At 42.8% G+C, this 20,115-nt stretch overlaps 1 protein-coding gene across 2 annotated transcripts in view; it reads left to right on the top strand.

The window, feature by feature from the left end:
• BTBD7 (BTB domain containing 7) overlaps positions 1-14,362 on the top strand; it is a 52,480-nt gene extending 38,118 nt beyond the window's left edge. The window contains exons 5-12 of one of the 2 annotated variants that reach the window (XM_042791084.1): positions 1,307-1,382; positions 3,590-3,750; positions 4,098-4,241; positions 4,476-4,589; positions 6,133-6,322; positions 10,358-10,536; positions 11,252-11,683; positions 13,291-14,362. In XM_042791084.1, the coding sequence (XP_042647018.1) occupies positions 1,307-1,382; positions 3,590-3,750; positions 4,098-4,241; positions 4,476-4,589; positions 6,133-6,322; positions 10,358-10,536; positions 11,252-11,683; positions 13,291-14,106 (2,112 nt within the window). In that variant the 3' untranslated portion in view covers positions 14,107-14,362. The remainder of the gene's footprint in view (positions 1-1,306; positions 1,383-3,589; positions 3,751-4,097; positions 4,242-4,475; positions 4,590-6,132; positions 6,323-10,357; positions 10,537-11,251; positions 11,684-13,290) is intronic. The other variant, XM_042791085.1, reaches the window with a different exon arrangement.
• The last annotated feature ends 5,753 nt before the right edge of the window (positions 14,363-20,115 follow it).

Raw genomic sequence — 20,115 nt, 5'->3', positions numbered from 1 at the left:
AGCATTCTTTTTATAAAATGGAGAAAATGACATTGAAGTAGTGATTAAGAAAACTCTTTTGTTCTTGGATTGTAACACGACCCAAACTGGTAGTATATGCTATTTCTTAGAAGCCTAATAATAGTTTAGAAATGGCTGCAAATTACATTAAATGAAGCGTTTGTGAACCTAACATTTGACTTGCATGTTTAAGTGTTTTGTAAAATTACGTGGTGGTAGTAGTTTTGCTGTAACAATGTACATCCTAGTTGGGGGCAGTGGGAGCTAATAAATTAGTAGTTGTTCAGAAGGCTTAATTTATTTTTTTCGGGGGAAACACAAAAATATCTTTCCTGAGAAGTATTGCAGAATTTTTTTTTTTTTTGCGGTTTTTCTTCAGTAACTATGTGGTTTTAGGGAGAGGAAACCATACTGACTAATAGAAGGCTTGTGGATTTTTGCTGCCATTTCTCTTCAGGGGAGATAACTTTATAATGATGCCCAGTCTTTTATACCTTAAAGATGATGGATTCTTTTTTTCAAAAAATTATATTCATTCCAATTTTACCTTACTTTTTTTTTTTTAAAGTATAAAGTGCTAGAGATTATTTAAAGTGTCTTTGTAAAAAAAAGAAATGTTGTTTACTTTAAACACTTCAATAATAACAGTAACAGTACTGTTTATCTTCCATGAGAGTGTGTATTATGACTAAATTTGCTACCCTAGGTTTTAAGAAATGATGTAGATAAATTTCAGTTTTTCAGTACCCGATTTTTTTTCTCTAAAACTCTTGAGTGGTTAGCACATGTATATAGATAGGAACAAAGCAAAATTGTTTTGTTTATAGTATTACTGAAAATCTTTCTCTTCACCGAGATTATAATTTAGTTGATTTGATTATTTTCATAGCTTTCTGAGCTCGGCAGATGCTAAATTTGTAATGTCAAACAAGAGATCAAAACATCCAGTGTTAGAATTGCCCCTTTTAATTAACTTTGATCATTCAAATTTATCACCTGTAAATTTTCATGCTTGACCAATCTTTTCCTTCTGTGGAAATTTTTTTTCCCTCTTCCTAGGGATTCAGCAAGTGATATGGATCTAGAAATCATAGTGGCAATGTACCAGTAGTACTACCTTAAAATATTTGGAGGAGTGGTTTAGCAGATCATAAAGTACAAATATTTTGTTCTTGGTACAGTTGTGTTTCTTTATAGCTGTAAAAGACCTGTGTATGTGATTTTTTTTTTTTTTTTTTTTTTTTAATTCTGTGTGTGTGACATTAAACTAAGCATATACAGATTGCTGACTTTCTCTTTCTACCAGGCAAGTGAACAAGATATTCTTAAATATCTGATTAAATGGGGAGAACACCAGTTGATGAAGAGAATAGCAGATCGAGGTAAGGATCCTTTAAGCCACACAGTGCTAAACCAAACTAAAACGTATGTAAGTTCTTTTTTGTGGGTAATTTGTAACTTAAGGAAAAATAATCTACTTTTGTTCATAGTATGGTCAAAAATAAATAAAGGCAGCTTTTGGTCTCTAAAAAAATGAGAACGCAGGCATTCTGAGGGAGCTGGGATTGTTTAGCCTCGAGAAGAAAAGGCTTAAGGGAGATTTTAGCAAACTCTATAAAATAGCAGGAAGCAGGGAAAATAGAGCCACACTCTTCTCTTGGCACCCAGGACAGGATGAAAGGAAACGAGGCATTAACTGAAATACAGGAAATTCTGTTTAAACACAAGAAACTGTGAAGGTGATCAGATGCTGGACCGGGTTGCCCAGAACAGCCGTGGGGTATCCATCCTTAGAGGTGTTCAGAACCCAGCTGGATGTCGTCGTGGGCAACCTGCTCTCCCCTGCCTGGGGGGGTGTGGTGGTTGTGGCAGGATGAAATTTCAAGATCTTTCCAACCTCTACGGTTGATTTTTGTGTCTGGTTGACTTCCTGTTGTCTCAGAATTATTTTTCTTGTAACTAATTCATCAAATAAAAAACCCCTGCAGTATTTTTTTACTTTCCTGTGCTCACGCAGGCTTCTCACAGTAGTGTTATTCTTAGTTTACTGTGTCAACCTTTCACTTCAGTTTGAGTGTGTTCCTCCCACAGAAATCTGTGGTGGTGAGAAACAAGCCATCAAGTGGCATCGGTGTTTTTCCTAAAGTAGTCGCAAATGTATTTTTATTATCTCGGATGCATATTATTGCTATGGTGGTAACTTGAAGGGCAATCTCACATGTGTTGGATATGGGAAGTAGTTAAATATATATTTCCTAAATAAATGCAAGTAGCTAGCAGTTCATCCCCACTGTGAAGAGTCGATCAGATAGTAGGACGAGAGAAACAGAAAGGGAGGAACGTGCCTGTGTGGAAACAGAGCAGTGCTGGTGTGCCTGCTGTCTTTGGCGCGCTGGCCACGGTTTTGAAATCCACTGTTACTGCTTGCAGTATGACTGCTGTGTCATGGACATGTTGTATGAAATGCAACAAAAAGTAAATTAAAATATGTGCTTTTAGTGACCCAAGTAAGTATTAACCTTCTGTATTCAAAAACAGATTTTCTAAGTGTTTGTTTTAAGGCACACCGGAACATAATGGAGCCAGCTAAACACTAACAGACATGGGCTGGGGGAGAAGCTGCTCGTTTCAAGTAATTATGCAGCTTCCTGGTCTGTGGAGTTCAGTAGGTAAACGGCTCAGTTCTCATGCCTGGGATCATCAGATAACATGATAAGCAAAAGCAGAAATCGGACCTATGCCAAATTCTGTCAGATTCGGGCCAAATTTAGTCTAGTAATTTGGTCTAAACTCCTCAGTGACCCTCCTGATTTTGCAGCTCTGAATACGTGACAGTGTCCAATACCAGAAAGACTCAGAAACTGTAACAGGCTGTGGCCAAAACTTGGGCTGTCTGAACTAAAGGGAAGATGGTTATGTTAGACAGATTTCCTCTTTGTGACGCTAGTGAAATTCAGATTGGGCAGAACACCTAAAATACAAGTGCTGGTAGTTAACTGGGGAGGGAGTATGACCTGGGTTTGCTGTAAGTTCTCAACTTGCAACCTCTAGGAAGATACCCACTCTTGGCACACACAGGTATCCTGTGACCGTGACAGCAATTTGAATGGGCCCAACACAGCTGTTAACAAGGTGGGTTACAGAAGGAGGCTAGAATAATTTATCCCAGTGGACACTTAGGCCTTAATTTGAAGAAAGTAAGTTTCTGAAAACTGCTGGGGAAAGGGAGAGTTGCTGCAGAAGAGAGTCCTTGGGGGAACTGCTAGCAGGGTACAAGATACTCATGTTTTCATAGTGTAGCTCTTGATAGAGCTATATAAACATTTACCCCAAACACTGTATTTTTTTTTTGCCCTGGCTTACAGCTATGCAAATGACCCATGCTCCTATAAACTGAACCTGTCTCTATGGATGCTTCATATCAGATTTTAAGGTGTGAAATAGTTTTGTCGAACAATGCTGATAAGCACTGTTGATTTAAAGTGAGAATTTTCTTTCCCTTTCTAGAACTTCCTATAAGCCCTGTAACTCTTGCTTTCCTATTTACACTTTTTGATGTAAACTTAATATTTCTTGTTCCTTCCCACAGAGCCTAATTTACTCAGTGGTACTGCTCACAGTGTGAACAAAAGAGGTGTGAAGAGGAGAGATCTTGACATTGAGGAGCTGAGAGAGATCCTGTCTCCACTTTTACCTTTTGTCCGCATCGAGCACATTTTACCCATGAATAGTGAAGTACTGAGTGATGCAGTAAGTCAGTAGTCTCATACAAATACTATCTCTAGGTTCTTTGTACTTCAGATTCTACAATGTTCAGGTTTGTGGTTTGGCTTTTTTTTTTTGTTGGTTTGGTTTTTTTGTTGTTGTTGTTTTGGGGGTTTTTTTGTTTTTTTGTTTTTTTAAAGGATTATCTCCTAAAATATTCTCACTTAGAGCAACACGTGTATAACTTTTTCTGGTGACATTTTCTATTCTTTAAATCTGTCGGAAGGCTAAGGAAAAATCAGTGGTGTAAGGAATTCAGCGTAAGAAATGCATTTCTTGCAAGTTTTTCCCAGATTTAAAAAAAACATAAAACTCTCTCTTGATTCTTAAAGATGAAGAGGGGCCTGATTAGTACTCCTCCTTCAGACATGCTACCAACATCAGAAGGTGGAAAGTCAAATGCCTGGCTGCGACAAAAAAATGCTGGAATCTATGTGCGGCCAAGACTGTTCTCGCCGTATGTGGAGGAGGCTAAGGTAATGATCATTAACACCACCTGAATATTGTTAAACTGGAGTCATCAGGGGGTTCTGTAAACAGGGAAAGATTTTGGTATGTTTTGTCTCTCTTTGCATGTACTGGCCTAAAATACTAACATTTTCAATTTAACAAGACTTACAAGATTGATCATCAGGCTCAAGTCTCTAGAACTGGTCAGAAAAATTTCAACAAAATTTTTTTTTGTCGAAATTGAAATGTTTGCGAGACAGATCTTGATGAAATTCCACCGGAAACAAAGCAGCGTTCTGAGGGAAACCTCCCTGGTTTCCAGCCAGTTTGCCGGCCCAGCTCCTCGGCAGCCCTCCTGGCAGGCGGATGGCAAGGTGAGAGCCTGAGAGTCCCAGTTTGCAGCTAGTCAGCAACGTTGGTGCCAGGTCTTTCAGGCTCCCCAGCTCCCACTAGAGCTGGGTGGAGAACTACTATTCCACTCGGCAGAGGACTCTTGATATTTCATCTTCTTGTTTGAATCTGAATATGTCCCAAAATTCTTTCGATCCTCCGCAAAATGGAATAAATATCTTGTGTCTGATTTGACTGAAGTCCTTTGTGTCCCACTCAGGCAGTAGCTTCCCTGTTTAATATCTTGCATGAGGACTATCAGACTGAAGATCTCGTAGCACCTCTGATGGTGATGTTTGGTGACAGGGTGGAGATGTGTCTGTGTGGGGCAGAAACATGCCATGTGCTGGTTGACAGGATGGGAGCCTTCTAGGTCGCTAACTAATGCCACGACTTAAGGCAGCTCTGACTTAGTCGAGAGCTCGTGAGTCCCAGCAGTGCAGGTGACTGCAGAACAAGAGGATTAAGTGAAGCTGTGCACATCCACATCACTTACCAGACTCTGCCCGCTACTCGGGTGAATTCAGAGCTTCCACCCTGTGCCTAAGAGAGAAAATATTTTTCTAAGGGTGTAAGTTACTGTTGATATCCTATTTTAGGGGGAGGGGAGAAACAAAACTACTTTGTATTTTGGGCACAGAGGTTAGGGAGCACCAGGTGGCACTAAAGCAGCAAAGGAAGGCTAGCCAGTTAAAATCTTGCCTTTGTATCTTGCATTGTTAAAACTAACAAAAATGTGTTCAAGAACATGTGATAAAAGCTTTGACTCTTTTAGTTTCCAGGTATATGGGATGGGAGTGCTTTAGTAGTAACAGTAAAAAGTGCATTCTAAATTTTTTTCCCCCTTGTCAGGAATCCTGTTTGTTTCTATTAGTCTCATATTATGCTGCTAATATTTTTAAAAGCATAATTAGCTGTTTAACCTTAGAGGGAGAACTCTCATACTTATTATCTGGTAACTATACTCCTATTCATTGTTTAATTATTGTGAAATGCAAAAATTGCAGATGAGTGATTTCTGTTTTTTTGGTTTTTGTTTTCTTTTTTTTACTCATTAGCGTCCCACTTTTTGAAATAAATTAATTTAACATTAAATGAGAATCTTTAAAAGGTATGCATAAATCGCTTTCTGTTCTTTAAGACATCTGAGGGAAATGTTTCATTTTCAGATTAGTGCCTTCTACTCAGTGGCACAGAGTTGAGACCTGTAGGCAGTAATTGTCTGAGGCAGAGCCGAGAGGGTCTGGCCTCGAGAAGGTTACTTCTGATCTGACAGGTACAAAATGAACAAAGCAACCTTCCCAAACTTTATTCACCTGCCTGCTCTTAGTTCTGAAACTCAACTCTGATCACGGCTGAACAATGGAATAGAAAACGTTGCGGGAAAAGCCAGATGTTATTTGGGACCTGGAAAAGTTAAAGTTGTAGGCGTTGCTAGGCTTGTGGCCTCGAGCCTGTGCTTGCAGCGGGTCCCGTGGGTGTGTGTACGCAGTGCCTTCATGAGGGCTCTGGTGGCTGTCGTTGCAGTCAGTGCTGGATGAGATGATGGTGGAACAAACCGATCTGGTTCGTTTGCGGATGGTCCGAATGTCCAATGTGCCCGACACCCTTTACATGGTAAACAACGCGGTGCCGCAGTGCTGTCATATGATTACCCACCAGCAAGTTAGCACTAACCAGTCCAGTCCTCCTTCAGTTATAGCCAATGAGATCCCAGGTAAGGCTGCAAGGTCCTTTGCAGTGCTGATTGCTCTTGTGTGAGTGGGTGGGGGCTCGGGGCTGGGGAGGGTGAATGTGAATTCTTGAATAATATGATTGCCTTGGAGAGCAGTACTGCACCATTTGGGCTGCTTCCCACCCAGCAGTAGTCCCTTTTCCTTCGGTCTACCCTGAAGACATTAACTATTTTTTGATGGCTTAGTAGCTAGTTGGAAAGTAAGCCACTTGTATTTTAGCCTGCCTCAGCTGAGCAATTAGAAAAACCTTGGACTGGTTAAACTTACTGTGGAACACTTGTTGGAGCCTGGCGCTGTGTTCTCAGAGTGGTTCTCAGTTTTCTGCAGACAGTTGTATAAGATGGGTAAGATCCCGAAGGCTGGGAAATGACAAAATACTGATTTCTTGTAAAAACAAAAAGTAGGGGAGCATAACTCGTAGGGCAGTCAGCTTAACTCAGCTTGCCAGAAAAATATTGGAAGCAGGCACTCAAAACACACCTTTTTTCAGTTTACCAAATCCACTTTAGCCTTTGAAGACAAACCAACTTCATTCTTTGTGTGGCAGAGTAAGTTTTTATAGGTGGAAGTAGATATGGCCTGTCTTGACTTCAGGATACTTGGTGTAACATTCCCCATAGGCAAGCCAGGGAAATATAGTCATAAAACTGCTGTAGTATATTTTGTCATTTACACACTTGACATTCTGGTGTCAAACTGGAAGAAGGTATCTGGTGGGATGCCCAAAGCATCTAGCTCTTCCCACCTTTCCCCCGTCAGTGTGGGAATACTCACCGTGCATGGAGAATACACTGGCAAAACTTGCAGCTAATGACAAGTTGGGTAGAGTCAGTGGATGTTTTGGAGGACGGGATTAGACAGCTAAGTGGCCAAGGTTAAGTTTAAATGCAGTGAAGAAGGTGGGAAACGTTGTGCTTATGGAGGTGTAGCCAGCGGTGGGCACAGAGGGTGGCTGAGGGAAACTGTGGAGAAAAACCTGAAAGGCAATATTATACAATTCCACAAAGAGCAACTGTCATGCTAAAATAGGAAAAGAAACATGCCACAAGGCACGTGAAGTAATTTTGGTCTTGGGTGGGGCGTTGTGTTGAGCCCTTTAAATGGCCATGCTGGGTCCGGTTAAGGATTTGCCTGTCTTGTCTAGTATCCTCATTCCGGCGGTCGCCAGAAGTGAATGCATCAGGAAGGTGTAGCAGAAAAAGCACATAAAATAATTGCCTGTAAAATTCTGTGTGTTCTTCAACTATCTGCAGCCCAGAGATGTCCTGCGGTGGATGGTGTTTCTGTTCAGTTGGTAATTTTAAATGCACGAGCTCAAGCAGTCTTTCGTTAAACTTGCATAAACTTTTGGCATCCGTTTTTAGATCCAAGTATCGTATTTCAGTAGATACGGATCAGTTCAGGAGTCTGTAGAAAAGCAATAAAGATGACGTGCCACCAGGAAAAGTCACCTTCCTCCCTCCACCACTCCCCGTTCCCCATTTTATAAGCTCTTTGTATATCAGTTATGTCTCCCTTCAGTCAACTGTGTTGAAAGAAGTAGATAAACTGTTCTTACCAATGCTAGAGCCAGGACAAAAATAATAGGTTTAAATTGCTGCGAGAGAACTTAAGTTGAGGTGTTAGGAAGATTTGAAATACTGTTTAGTTAAACACTGCAGTAAGTTTTCTCGGAAGGTTTGTGAAGGGATTTTGACCTGTTGGTTTCTTGTGATTTGAGAAGAGACTTGATAAAGCCTAAAAGGAGCTTCTGAAAACTTCTGTTATTTGACAAAAGTACAAGTTGTTTATTTAGAAACTTACAGCTGTGGCATCTCAGCAGTACATTACTGTACTCAGACTTTTTTTTCCCCATTTACAGAAAAGCATATAACCACTGAATTGAACGTAAAGTATTTCATCATAAGATGTGACAAAGGTAACACTCTGCTCCATCTTAGTTTCCAAAGAGGTTGAGAAAGGAAACAGGTTCTCAAAGGTCTCCAGTGTTTGGCAAAAGCTCTCGTGTTCTGAAAAAATCTGGCTCTGTTGGGAAACATGAGACATCGTGTTGCCCAGTCTGAAACTCCACTACAGCTTGATTCTGTACAGTGTAGGAATTATTGCCAGCCCTTTGATTTGAGCATAGATATGAACTCTGAGTCTGGCCATGACTTGAAGCACAGGTGGTGTGTCCTGGGAACTCCCTGCTGTGCTTAGTTCTGTAATTAAGTAAAAGAATTGATTGTTTTGCCCAACACCCTGGGCTCGGAAGGGTAGACAGAGCCCAATTAATCTGAGAAGATTCAGGCACGTACCAAACCTAGAACTTGTACAGGAATCCATCCCAAAGCATAGCTGGAGCACAGGAGCTGCTGGAGGGAGAGCTAGGCAACGTCACCTCCATGCCCCTTAGGCAAGGCTCTTAGAACAGGGATTTCTTTACAGCTTAGGTATTCTCCATCTGTCGCCTACATCTTCCTTGTACCCACTGCCTGTGGGCTGTATCTGCAGAAATGCTGTGGGCAGCCTGTCTTAGTGCTTTTCTTGCAACACCATTGCAAAATGAGTTCAACCTCTGCTGAGGTTTGTTCTGCTTTGAGGCTAGATTGTGCAGGTAGTTGGGTTTCCTTGGGTATTTTCCAGTTTCAGTTTGAATTAGAAATCCTGCAGCTGACTTGAGGAAATTGTGGGGTTTATATATGTAACCTCTCCTCCATGTGTTTCACATGAATAATAGTTACAAACCTGGGTTTGAGAAGGTAACTTATTAATGAAAAATGTAGATCATTTTTATGGCTACTAGTTTGGAGAACTTCTCTAAAATCTCTTTTTTTTTTTTTTTTTTTTCTTCAGTGTTAGCAAACTGCTGGTTGTAGCTAAACATCTGGCTGCTAAACCAGGATTCTTCAGAACAATTGCAGTGTGTGGAGGGTAGTGTGGAGGACTTATTTCCAAGCCTTGTGTATAGAATTTTTGGTTTGGTTTGGTTTTTGTTCCTCGTACGGGAACTCAATGGGCAGGGAAGAATATTTTTGCACTACTTACACTTATCCTTCATGTACCAATGTAAACTTGGCAAAATTGGGACCAGTTGTAGTTGCACAGCACTGGGTTTTCTTCTCTGTAGTGCAAATGTCTTTTTTTCACACTGTTCTTGCTGTCTGATCCGTTTAATTTTTATGAGCTTTCATTATGGACATCTGGTCATGGTAATATATAAAACACTTGTAAAGCTGGTAAAGGATCAGATGCCAGGACTTAACGTATTCAGAGATCTGGATTTGTCTTCTCTTATGCACATTTTCCTGAAGACAGAAAGACCACAGAGAAATATCACTCATTGTCAAACAGCAGCAAGAAGTGGCATGAGAATGTTTTGGAACAGGATAAATACCCCAAATTATACATGATTTCCTTTTGGAAAGGTTTTTTGTAAAATTATTTCAATATGGCTGCATAAAACAACATAATTTTAACAGGTTTATGTTGGCTTACAGTTTGTGTAATTTTTTTCAGAATGCTCTTTCTGTAGTTACATACTAGTATTATGGTCTTGTGATTATAGAATTCTGCTAGAAGTATGAAGTATATGCCAAAAAAAAAAAAAAAAAAAATCAATGAGTTCTTGGTCCACAGAATTCATGAGGGAACATTCTGTTGTTATTTAAGATATCCTGCCCCCACCTCAACTCATGAAATTCCTGCATCATAAGGGGTTTACAAAGAAGGCTGTATTTGTGGGTCGTTCTAGTAGAAGCTGGAAATATGGCCTATGTCTCTACCATTTGTATATATGTGATATTCCATGTGACTTAATGACGCTCCAAGAAACATGTGTACATTGAACTGTTCTTGGCAGAATGCTGCTTAAAAAAAAAAAAATAAAATAAACAGCCAAGTCAGCCTGATGTTAGATTTATTTTTTTTTTTTCCCCCCTTCAGAATTAAATCTAACCATTGCAATCGAACTTATTGACTCACGGTTCAAAAAGTAATCTGTATTATCCCCATTCCGTTCTCTGTTACCCCTCCAGTTCCCAATCTCCTCGTTGTAAAAGAGATGATCAAACGGCTGCAGGAGCTGCGCCATACTGAGCAGGTGCAGAGAGCGTACGCTCTTAACTGTGGAGAAGGCGCCACCGTCAGTTACGAGATTCAGATTCGCGTGCTGCGGGAGTTTGGACTTTCTGACGCTGCTGCTGAACTCCTGCAGGTAGGAAAAATTGCTGTGGAAGAGCACAAATGCTTTGATTCTGTCCTGCTTGTGGATGTGTCGTCTGCAGCGAGAGAGCTGCTTTGCGTGTGCACATGCAGGTGCAAAAATGCTTTGAAATGTCTGCATGACTTTAGAACTGTCCGGGTGCAAACTGCAGTGAGCCTGCTGCATCTGACGTGTGTGATTTTGTAGATGCATAAGCGCAATGTATAAATATTTTTCTCAAGGGTTGTTGCCATTCAGGGTGCTCTCACTGCCACAGGTTTGGGGAACAGAAACACTCTGCCAAAAAGGCAGTTGATGACAGTAGTCAAGCCATAACTAGAAATCTAGATTATGTTTTATTCTTGAATCAGAGAGGAGAAGAAGTCCGAAGGAATACGGTAGATCTGCATAGTACATACCAGGTCTGGGAAATTGGAAATCCCACTGCTGTTTGTACGCTGCTGTAAAAGCAAATGCATTTGTTAGTCAGCTTATTCGCACAGTGAATCTGATGCTTCTTGTCTTGTTTTTAAAAAAAAAATCTTTATTCTGTGGTAGCTGTAATCACCTCGAGTGTCAGTGAGGTTTTAGGTGGCACACCGAGCCTGTTACAGTACTAGCAGATTTCTAGTTCCAATGCGTGTTAGTTTAGGAGATTTTTGTAGATGACTTCCTACTTCATTTTTTTTTTTTTTTTTTTTTTACATGCTGGGTTTTCCCTCTGCAGAATCCTCACAAATTCTTTCCTGACGAGCGATTTGGGGATGAAAGCCCACTCCTGACAATGAGACAGTCTGGACGGTGTCGTGTTAACAGCACTCCCACTGCAGAAACCATGTTTACAGAACTGGACTCTTTTGTGGCCTTCCATCCACCCTTGCCCCCTCCTCCGCCTCCCTACCACCCACCAGCAACTCCTATTCATAACCAGTTCAAAGTGGGCTGGAAGCAAAGGGTGCCAACTCAACATCCCTCCCGTTCCTTTTCTTACCCGTGCAATCACTCGCTGTTTCACTCCCGAACTGCTCCCAAAGCCGTCCCGCCTGTCTACCTGCCCAGTGCGAAGGCGGCACCTCCTGACTGCACGAACACCACGACAGGTCTGGGGAGGCAAACGGTGGCCGCAGCAGCGGCAGTGATGGCAGCTGAGAAACAAGTAGTAAGTAGCATGATTTCTTCTCCTTACCCCTGGCCACTCAAAACGGCTTAGAGAGAGAGGAGCCGGAGAGAATTCTTCTGATGAAGTAACTCGGCTTTGTTAAATAAAGGGGCATCTTCACTGGGTAGGAGGAGTGTTCTCTACCAAGCTGGCTGTCGGCTTTCTGCATCCCAAAGACGTTCCCTGGGAGAATGAATGTTCCAGGGGCAGGAACATTTTGGAGGGGCGAGTGGGGCTCGTAAATCTGAAACAGCGCAGTTCACTCTGCGGTAAAACAAAGCGTGAGTCAGCTTCAGTAGTGGCCTGCATGCTGTGGTGGGCGGGTGGAAACAGTGATGGTATTTTGGCTATTCGCAGGTAAGTAGTGCTGAAGCAAACAAATGCCTCTGAAGGGAACCTGTGGAGAATGTGAAGGCGGCCTTACAGCTGTAAAAAAGATTTAAAAATTAATAGGCAAGCAGAAATTGGTAATTCAAATACCAAGGGGTTCACTGGAGCATTTAAAGACGATCACTGTAGTTGCTGGACTACAACATGATGCAACGAACTGTAAGGAACTGCACAAAGACAGAGCTTTGAGAAGTACATAAAAGGCTAAATAAAAAAGTTGGTAATTTATTTCTGCAGTGAAAAAACTGGTTTGGTGCACAGTTGCCATAGGGGAACCCTGCTCTTTAGATGCAGGTTTGATCTGGAGTTCTAAATAGAAAGATGGATTTTTTCTTTTTTTTTTTTTTTTTTCCCTTTAGCATCTGTCCTAAATATATTGCACTCCTGTTTAGGTTAAAATGTTTAACTTCAAATTAGAATTGTTTGCCATCGTTTGTTGCAGGATGGGTTTTGTATCATGTCTGTCTCTCTTGATCAATACTGAGTTTACTAAGGAAACCAAATAGTGATCTTTTTCATATTAGAAATGATTCTGCTAGAATGTTTCTATAAAAAACACGAGGAGAAGCGTAGTCTTAATATGGGTGATACTTTTGTTCTGTATTCTTTCTGCAATTTGTGGGTTACTAGTAATCAATGATTACAAAAATTGCTTTTAGAAATGACAACTACAAGTAGAAATTTTAATTCTTCTGTCTGGAAGGCTGTAATATGCTTGTGTCATTGCAGGTTTTGCTTATAGGCGTGTATAAAGTAAATTAATTTACTTTCAAATATGAAATGCAAGCAGAAGGGTTTCATCCGTAGAGACGAAATCCATGCTTCATGGCTTCCCTGCGCTGGAACTGTGCGCTGTAACAAACCATTTGTTAAATTCTGCACTTGCCTTGTTTGATAATTGCAAGTGGCTCGAAGCAAGCTTACCTTTTGAGAGTTTAACAGTACGGCGTCATTTGCTGCGTGTTCAAGACAAGATGCGTTTAAGAAGCCACTGTTCCTGTGGCACAACAGCTTCGTGAAGGAGAGGAGTTATCTTTAGCTAGCAGGAAGGTGAAGGTAGGAGAATACGTGTGTTCTTTGAGCAGTGTTGGAAACTTGGTTGGTCTAGGTAAAACTAGCTTAGGAAAATACCATTTTGAACTGCGGAACCTGTCCTAAATACGGTTTGTGTTCAGCTTTTGCTTTGTTTCCACGAACCAATTTATTTTCTTTTCCAGTGCACTCAGCCCTTGCTAAATGAACTGATGCCAGATATCGCCATGGGTGTGTCAGCGATGTCTTTAAAAGACCGAAGGTTACCGGAGCTCACGGTCGACACAGAATTAAGCCAGACGGTTACAGAGGTGGGGCCCGGTCCACCCCAGCACATTTCATGTATTCAGACCAGACACATGCCCACTTCTCGAAAGAAACATGCAATAGAGCCAAAAATAGAGGCTCGAGAAAATCAGCAGGAATATCCCGACTTCTACGACTTCTCTAATGCTGCCTGCAGACCCTCTACTCCAGCACCCAACAGGCACAGCCCTTCGCCCTCACAAGGCATATATTTTGGCCCGGATTTGTATAGCCACAATAAGGCATCACCAAGTGGCTTAAAGCCAGCCTATCTACCTTCTCAGCTATCTCCTAAAAAGCAAGAGGATTCTAGGAGGGAATACCTGCTCTCCCAGAACGGGCACCAACACAGGCAAAAGAACGAGCCGATACACCTCGATGTCTTAGAACAACCTCCCCAGCGACTGGACTTGGCGTTGGCGACCCAGGAAAACGCTGGTAACGGCCCCGTTCACATCAGGGGGAGAACAAAAATGGAAACCGATTTAACCTATGGGCTAACCTCCAACAGACCTTCGCTCCCTGCGTACGCCTCCGACATGCAAGAGGAGAGGCCCGGCAGGAGAGCGGCAGATGCCGAGCCGCTGGAACACGGGGCACAGAGGAATGCCGAGTTGGAAAGGGAAGATGCAGTAAGCAGGGGAAGGAGGTCTCCAAACAAACCAGACTTCCTGTATAAAAAGTCTGCCCTGTGAAAGCAGCCTCCGCTATTTCTCTGTGCCTAAGAGTTGTTAAACACCCCCTTCCTTGCGACTTTCGGCCTGACTTCTGTCAGACACGTTCATTCATGCCAGCAGATAAGTTCAGCTTCGCTCACCTCTTTTGTACATACATTGCTTTATTAGAGACAGCATGTTACCGGTTCGTTTTCAATGCTGCTTCTGGGTTTATTTTGTGAGACCTTTTTTTTTTGGAGCAAATTTAATTCAGCCTTTTTTTTTTTTTTAAAAAAAAAAAAAAAAAAAAAAAAAAAAAAAAAGCTGGTACCTTTTTTCTGCAACCTGGTAGCCTTTTGCACCTGTACATCTATTTTAGTGTATTAATTTTGTACTAATATGTTAAACTTTATTGTCACATTTAAAGGACTGTATTTTCATACTTTTGCATTCTCCCTTTCACCTGCCAACTCCCTATGTGCATTGGGTTGCACATTATGAAATGTATTTTCTTATGAAGACAGTAACAATGCATTTATTTTTTAATTATAGGAATTCCAAAGAACAGCACATGAAAATACTACATTTTTAGTTAGGCCTTTTTTTTTTTTTTTTTTTTTTTCTTTCTTCATTTAGATCTGAAATCTTCCTGATTTTTACAACTACAGCAAGACTCCAGTCTAATGTTTTGTTTGAAAAGTTCTGGCAGCTGGTCTTCTCGTTACATAAAAAGCCCACTTCAAGAATTATACTGGGCTTTTTTGAGTCCAGGGGGGATATTTAGGCGTCCAAATCCCAGTGAGATTCACTGGGATCTGACAGTCTGATCCTGTTTGCTTTCTGGTTCAGCTGTGACCGTGGAGAACTCTATGATCACCCAGAAGCACTTATTAAACAGGCTGGAATTGTTCATTTGCCCGTGCGGAAATAAATCTAGAAATACTGTACAAATTCTCGCAGTAACTTGTTCTTCCAGCTACCCGTACGTGGGGGTACGTGAAGACCAGAGTTGAGGATTCCTGCTAAATCCCGGAGCGTCAGGAAGACGAGGCAGAGTGTCTTTGCTGCTGCCCGAAGGGGAACCCTTGGCTTGAGAGGGCTCGTGCCCAGCGGAGGTGCCGCGGTGCCCGCTCCTTGCTTTGCCTCCTCCGACTGGAAAAGGGCTTCGCTCTGGGTGCCGGCGCTCAGCGTTCCTCACCCGATCCGAAACGTTCCCGGGTCCCAAACTGCCGCCGTCCTGTGAGCGAAATCAAAGCGAAGAGTCACTGCTCAGGCATCACGAAACGCGCGAAGCTTTAGCGCTCTTCAATTACCCTCCCGGTTTACCGGACTTTGCTTTTTTTTTTTTTTTTTAAAGCACAGAAAGGAGATTCGCCTCGTGACGGGATGTGAAGAGGGCCTGGCAGGGATCTGGGCCGGGGTGAGCGACGCACCGTGGGTGACGGTTCTCATTAAGCACTTCCCATGCAGTTTTTACCACGGACTCATTGCGTTCAGGGTAGGGATCTGATGCCACCGCGGTGTGCTGATGGCTGCTAGAGGCCTGTTTGGGGTTTTTTTTGTTGTTTTTTCTTTTGTTTGTTTGTTTTTTATTTTTATTTTTTTTTTAAATGCGGTTTCTATAATGAAGAATTTCCCCGTAGTAGAAAACTGTAATCCCAAGTGTGACCTGAGGCCTACTTCAAGGTTCAGTTGAGTTGTTTCCTGCAGTTCAAAATGCCTAACGCTATTTAAACAGAAACCTTGCTGCAACTTGACTTTTAGTTTCAGTTGATGGCAGATCCCTACCTAGCCTGTTTCGTTCAAGTGTGCAAGGCCTGGTAACACCACCACAGCGTTATTGAAATAATCTGAATATTCCATTTCCAAGCTACCAAATAGCTTCTAGGTAAACGGAGATATGGGTGTTTGAACCAATAATCCCAGTGTCGCCTGCACACGCATCTGTAGGCCTCCTGCTTCTGTGAAAGCTCTGCAGATACTCCGTTTTGAGATGTGGCCATGAGAAGGTGCGGTGTAGGATTGGAGGAGAAACTCAGCTAAACTGCACAGGTGATGTCTTGTGGGTGAGGGGAGATGGTTTTGTGCTGGTGATGGTTTTTTTTTCTTCCCTCGGTCAGCCTTTTTTTTTTTTTTTTTTTGACCACAGTCAAGACACCTGCTGCTCCTGGCCTCATCACCAATATTTGGTATTTCTGCGGGGCTGCGGTGTAGAACGTGGTTAGATGCAAGGAGGTGTCAGTGGGGGGGACGGTGCTGCTGCAGGTTAGGGACTGAGGTTCATTGAGTTTCCCCTGACGATGGGAGCACAGCGCTGTGACTGCGTGGCTCTAACCAGACCCTCGGGTCTCGCGCTCACCAGCACTAGTAGCGTTAAATCCATCACACACAAACCCCCCGAAACTCCCTGCATCTGTGTCATGTGTATGTTGGTAGGTTAATTACTAAAAAGTCCTAGCTGTCCTCAGACTTACTATTCTGAATAATTTATTTTTACCTAAAATTAATAGACGTACTTTGAGAAAACTATTTTAGTTACCATAGTTTGTTGTGGCACCGTGTGCCTGGGCAGAGATGGGGCTGAAATCTACAGATTTAACTTTTTAAGCTTGAAATTTGTGGGGGTGTGGCTGATGAAGACTGAGAAGTTTCGAGGCTATGGCTTGAGGGAAATTCATGAAACGCTTTGGCTTTGGAATAAGCTGGTGAGAAATGCCTCTGGGGGGAACAGGTCTGCGTTTTAGAATACAAAATTGCTTCTGAAGTCTCAGAAGCTGAGCAGTATTAAAAAAGAGAATAAAGTGTTCAGAAGTTAGTGCAAGGAAAAGACAAGTCCTCCTGAGGCCACAAAGACAATCAGGCCATGTAGACAATCTGCGTTTTCACTTGCATATTTTGAGTTGGGAAGAAGGTAGCGGCAAACAGCAGCTGATTCCGAGGTGGGAAAGAAGGATTTGTCAAATTGCTGGAACTGTGTTTTTGTACTCCAGTGTAGGATTTCCTACTTAGTTGGATGTGCAAGGGGAGGGGAGAGAGACCATCCTTGTTCTCCATGGAAGCTTTATTCAGAAGCCAGTGTTCATACTCCATCTCACTCACAGAACCCGTACCTGGGCTACCTGCTACTTCTTGTTCTCTGTCTACTGAAACTTTGGTGCAGAAGCTCCTTGTTTACATGAAGCACTTTCTGATTAGGCTGGAAATCAACATCTTTTCCTCCTGTAAATTTGATGGAGATAACAGATTACTGACTATATTTTGCTTGAGGATAGAAGTATGAACATGATGTTTTCTTGAATGAGGAAGACTTGTGCTCCTTGTTCTATTAGAGAGCTCAGACTTTCATTTAGTGAGCAACATGCAAAAACCTATTATTGCCCTTTCCCTGACCCCCTCCTCTTAATAATATATGGATGAATAACTTAATTTCTGAAACAGATTCTTCCTTTGAAATGTTTTGTTGTTCCACGGAGTTACTGTAGTTGTGTATTAATAACTGCTGTGCTGATTGGCAGTTTCTTGTTGTATTTTTCCTGTTCTTGAGGAGTTTGATTTCTGAAAGTTAAGGCTGTCGCCACCTGTACTTGTAAGTAAGCCTTGGGTTTTGGTCCCGGAATGTCCAAAATGTTTGTCTTATGGGTTTCTTTGGTTTGGGCTTGGTGGGGGCTTTTTTGGGTTTGTGGTTTTTGTTTCGGTTTGTTGGGTTTTTTTGTTGTTTTTTTTTTTTTTTTTTTTTTTTTGTGGGTGGTTCTGTTTGTTTTTTGGGAAGAATACTCGTGCTGTTTGAGGCGGTGTTCTTTCATCTAGTAATTACATGCTTCTGTGGTAGAGGTGGTGCTGAGCTCTGCCAAATGCAGGGAACAGCTGAGAGAGAAAATTGTAAAACCGTATTTGGGCTTTCTGTAATTACCTGTACTGCCGGAAGGTGGCCCTGCCTTCAGCAACGTTCCGGTTTTGTTTCTTGTCCTCGTGTTGTTATTGGTATAAAGTCAAGTGCCTTCAGTGCTAAAGGCTCAGAAAACTTTCTTAAACTGACTTCATGTCCTATGCAAGTGTTTTTTCTACAACCTGCATAACCAGTACTTTGTAAAACTTGTTTACGCTTCAATTGTACATAGTGTTTTTTAAAAAAAAAAAAAAATAGTATTTTTATTTAGGTACCTCCAAACTTGAATTCTAGTCTTGTGTGATGCATTGTAAAACAATACATTTCTCTTTTGAGTACCATTACAGTTGTAAAAAGGTTTTCACTGGTTCTATTTTTCTACTGTTGCTGAGAAGCATGTAACACTGACTTTATCCTACGTATAGTTGGCATTTCAAATAAATGGCTTGTATAGAAAGTGCTTGCGTGGCTTTTTCCAAGTAGCAGCTGTCCTCCTCCCCAGCCGCCCGGAACAGCGTGGTTAGTACAAACATGGAGGTGCCCTCTAACAGTCAAGGCTCTTAAAACCTGACAAGGGTTGTTCTTTCTGGAGGCCAAAAAAAAAAAACCAAAACAAGCCAAGGTGCACAATAATGCCAAATTGAACATCAAGGATATGATGCAAACCAGTGTGAAAGGAGGAATTCAGGATTAAGGGCACCGTTCGAGCAGCTTGTTAAAAAGGAAGAGCACTTCAGTGAAATGGTTCAGCGAGTTCCTCTGGCTGGAGCTTAACGGGCCGAGACCATTCCCCGGTAAAGGCAGGAGGGTTTGCTCGTAGCCAAGGACGTGGGACTGGGCCCTTCAGCGCGGAGGTGCTTGCGGAGCGGCTGGACGAGGGCACTGGGTAAGTACCTGCGGAGCCGCGGACGAACGACACGCCGAGACGGGTTCAGGGTGGGAGATAGAGCATCAATCAATGTGTGTGTTTATTGGTCCAGGGTACATATATTTATACAGACAATGATAATTATTATGCCTACTAGTCACTAGCTGATTGGCTTAAGCTCTAAAGGTCGTATTCGCACAGTCCACCTACTTGCAGTTAGTGTTATGAGAAGCTTGTGCTGTAAGCTAAGTTTCTCATGCTACTATTTCTGATTCCTGTTGACTTGTTTTCAATACACGACGGTACCTTAACACAATGTTTCTCAGACCACCGTTACCATAACAGTAGGTTTCTCAGACCACTATTCCTAATTCCCCTTAACCTGTTTTCGACACACCACGGTACACAGGGCTGAAGCGTCCTTGACATTCCTCCTGTATCAGCAGCTGCAGGCAAACCCTAGTGAGGCCCAGCATCAGCAGCTAGAGCAGGCTCTGATCATACAATTGCTCGGTGGGCTCAGGACCCTTGTCTCTGAGCCATTCTCCAACAAGTACCCAGCCCGCCTTTTCTCCAGTTGCCATTACCCTGTGCCAGCAGAATCCTCACAGAAACAAGCGCTTCCCCACTTCTGAGAGAGGACGTGAGTTTAGAAGTGTCTATCCGGCAGCGGGAAAGCTTGGCTGGTCTCACTTGGTACAACAGCAAAATTCCGTGGTTTATGTCCTGACACAAAGTGGGGCTGGGGTGGGGAGAGGGAGCATTGTATGGGCTTAAATGTTAATTGTTGACACCTTCGTTCCCACAGCCCGCAAGATGAGTTTTCGGAGCAACTTCCTGAAGTAGACAACTTTAATTTATCGTTGCTGGCTTTCTGTTCGCAGCGCAACAGCCGCCTTCTGAGGCTGCCCCTGGGCGGGAGCAGCCTTGGGGAAGGAAGCACACCTGCCTTAGGCCAGGGGGGACACTTGGGGGCCGGGCCTGCGAGCGGGCTGGGCCTAGGAGCCTGCTGGGCCTACAAAGGGGCTGGGCCTAGGAGCCTGCTGGGCCTACAAAGGGGCTGGGCCTAGGAGCCTGCTGGGCCTACAAAGGGGCTGGGCCTAGGAGCCTGGTGGGCCTACAAAGGGGCTGGGCCTAGGAGCCTGCTGGGCCTACAAAGGGGCTGGGCCTAGGAGCCTGCTGGGCCTACAAAGGGGCTGGGCCTAGGAGCCTGCTGGGCCTACAAAGGGGCTGGGCCTACAAAGGGGCTGGGCCTAGGAGCCTGCTGGGCCTACAAAGGGGCTGGGCCTACGAG

The sequence above is a fragment of the Tyto alba genome, unplaced genomic scaffold (genome assembly GCF_018691265.1).
Source record: "Tyto alba isolate M040663 unplaced genomic scaffold, T.alba_DEE_v4.0 Super-Scaffold_18, whole genome shotgun sequence".
In the NCBI taxonomy this organism is placed as follows: Eukaryota; Metazoa; Chordata; class Aves; order Strigiformes; family Tytonidae; genus Tyto; species Tyto alba.
The sequence above is the reverse complement of the archived record's forward strand: the minus strand, read 5'-3'. Positions and strand labels throughout refer to the sequence as shown.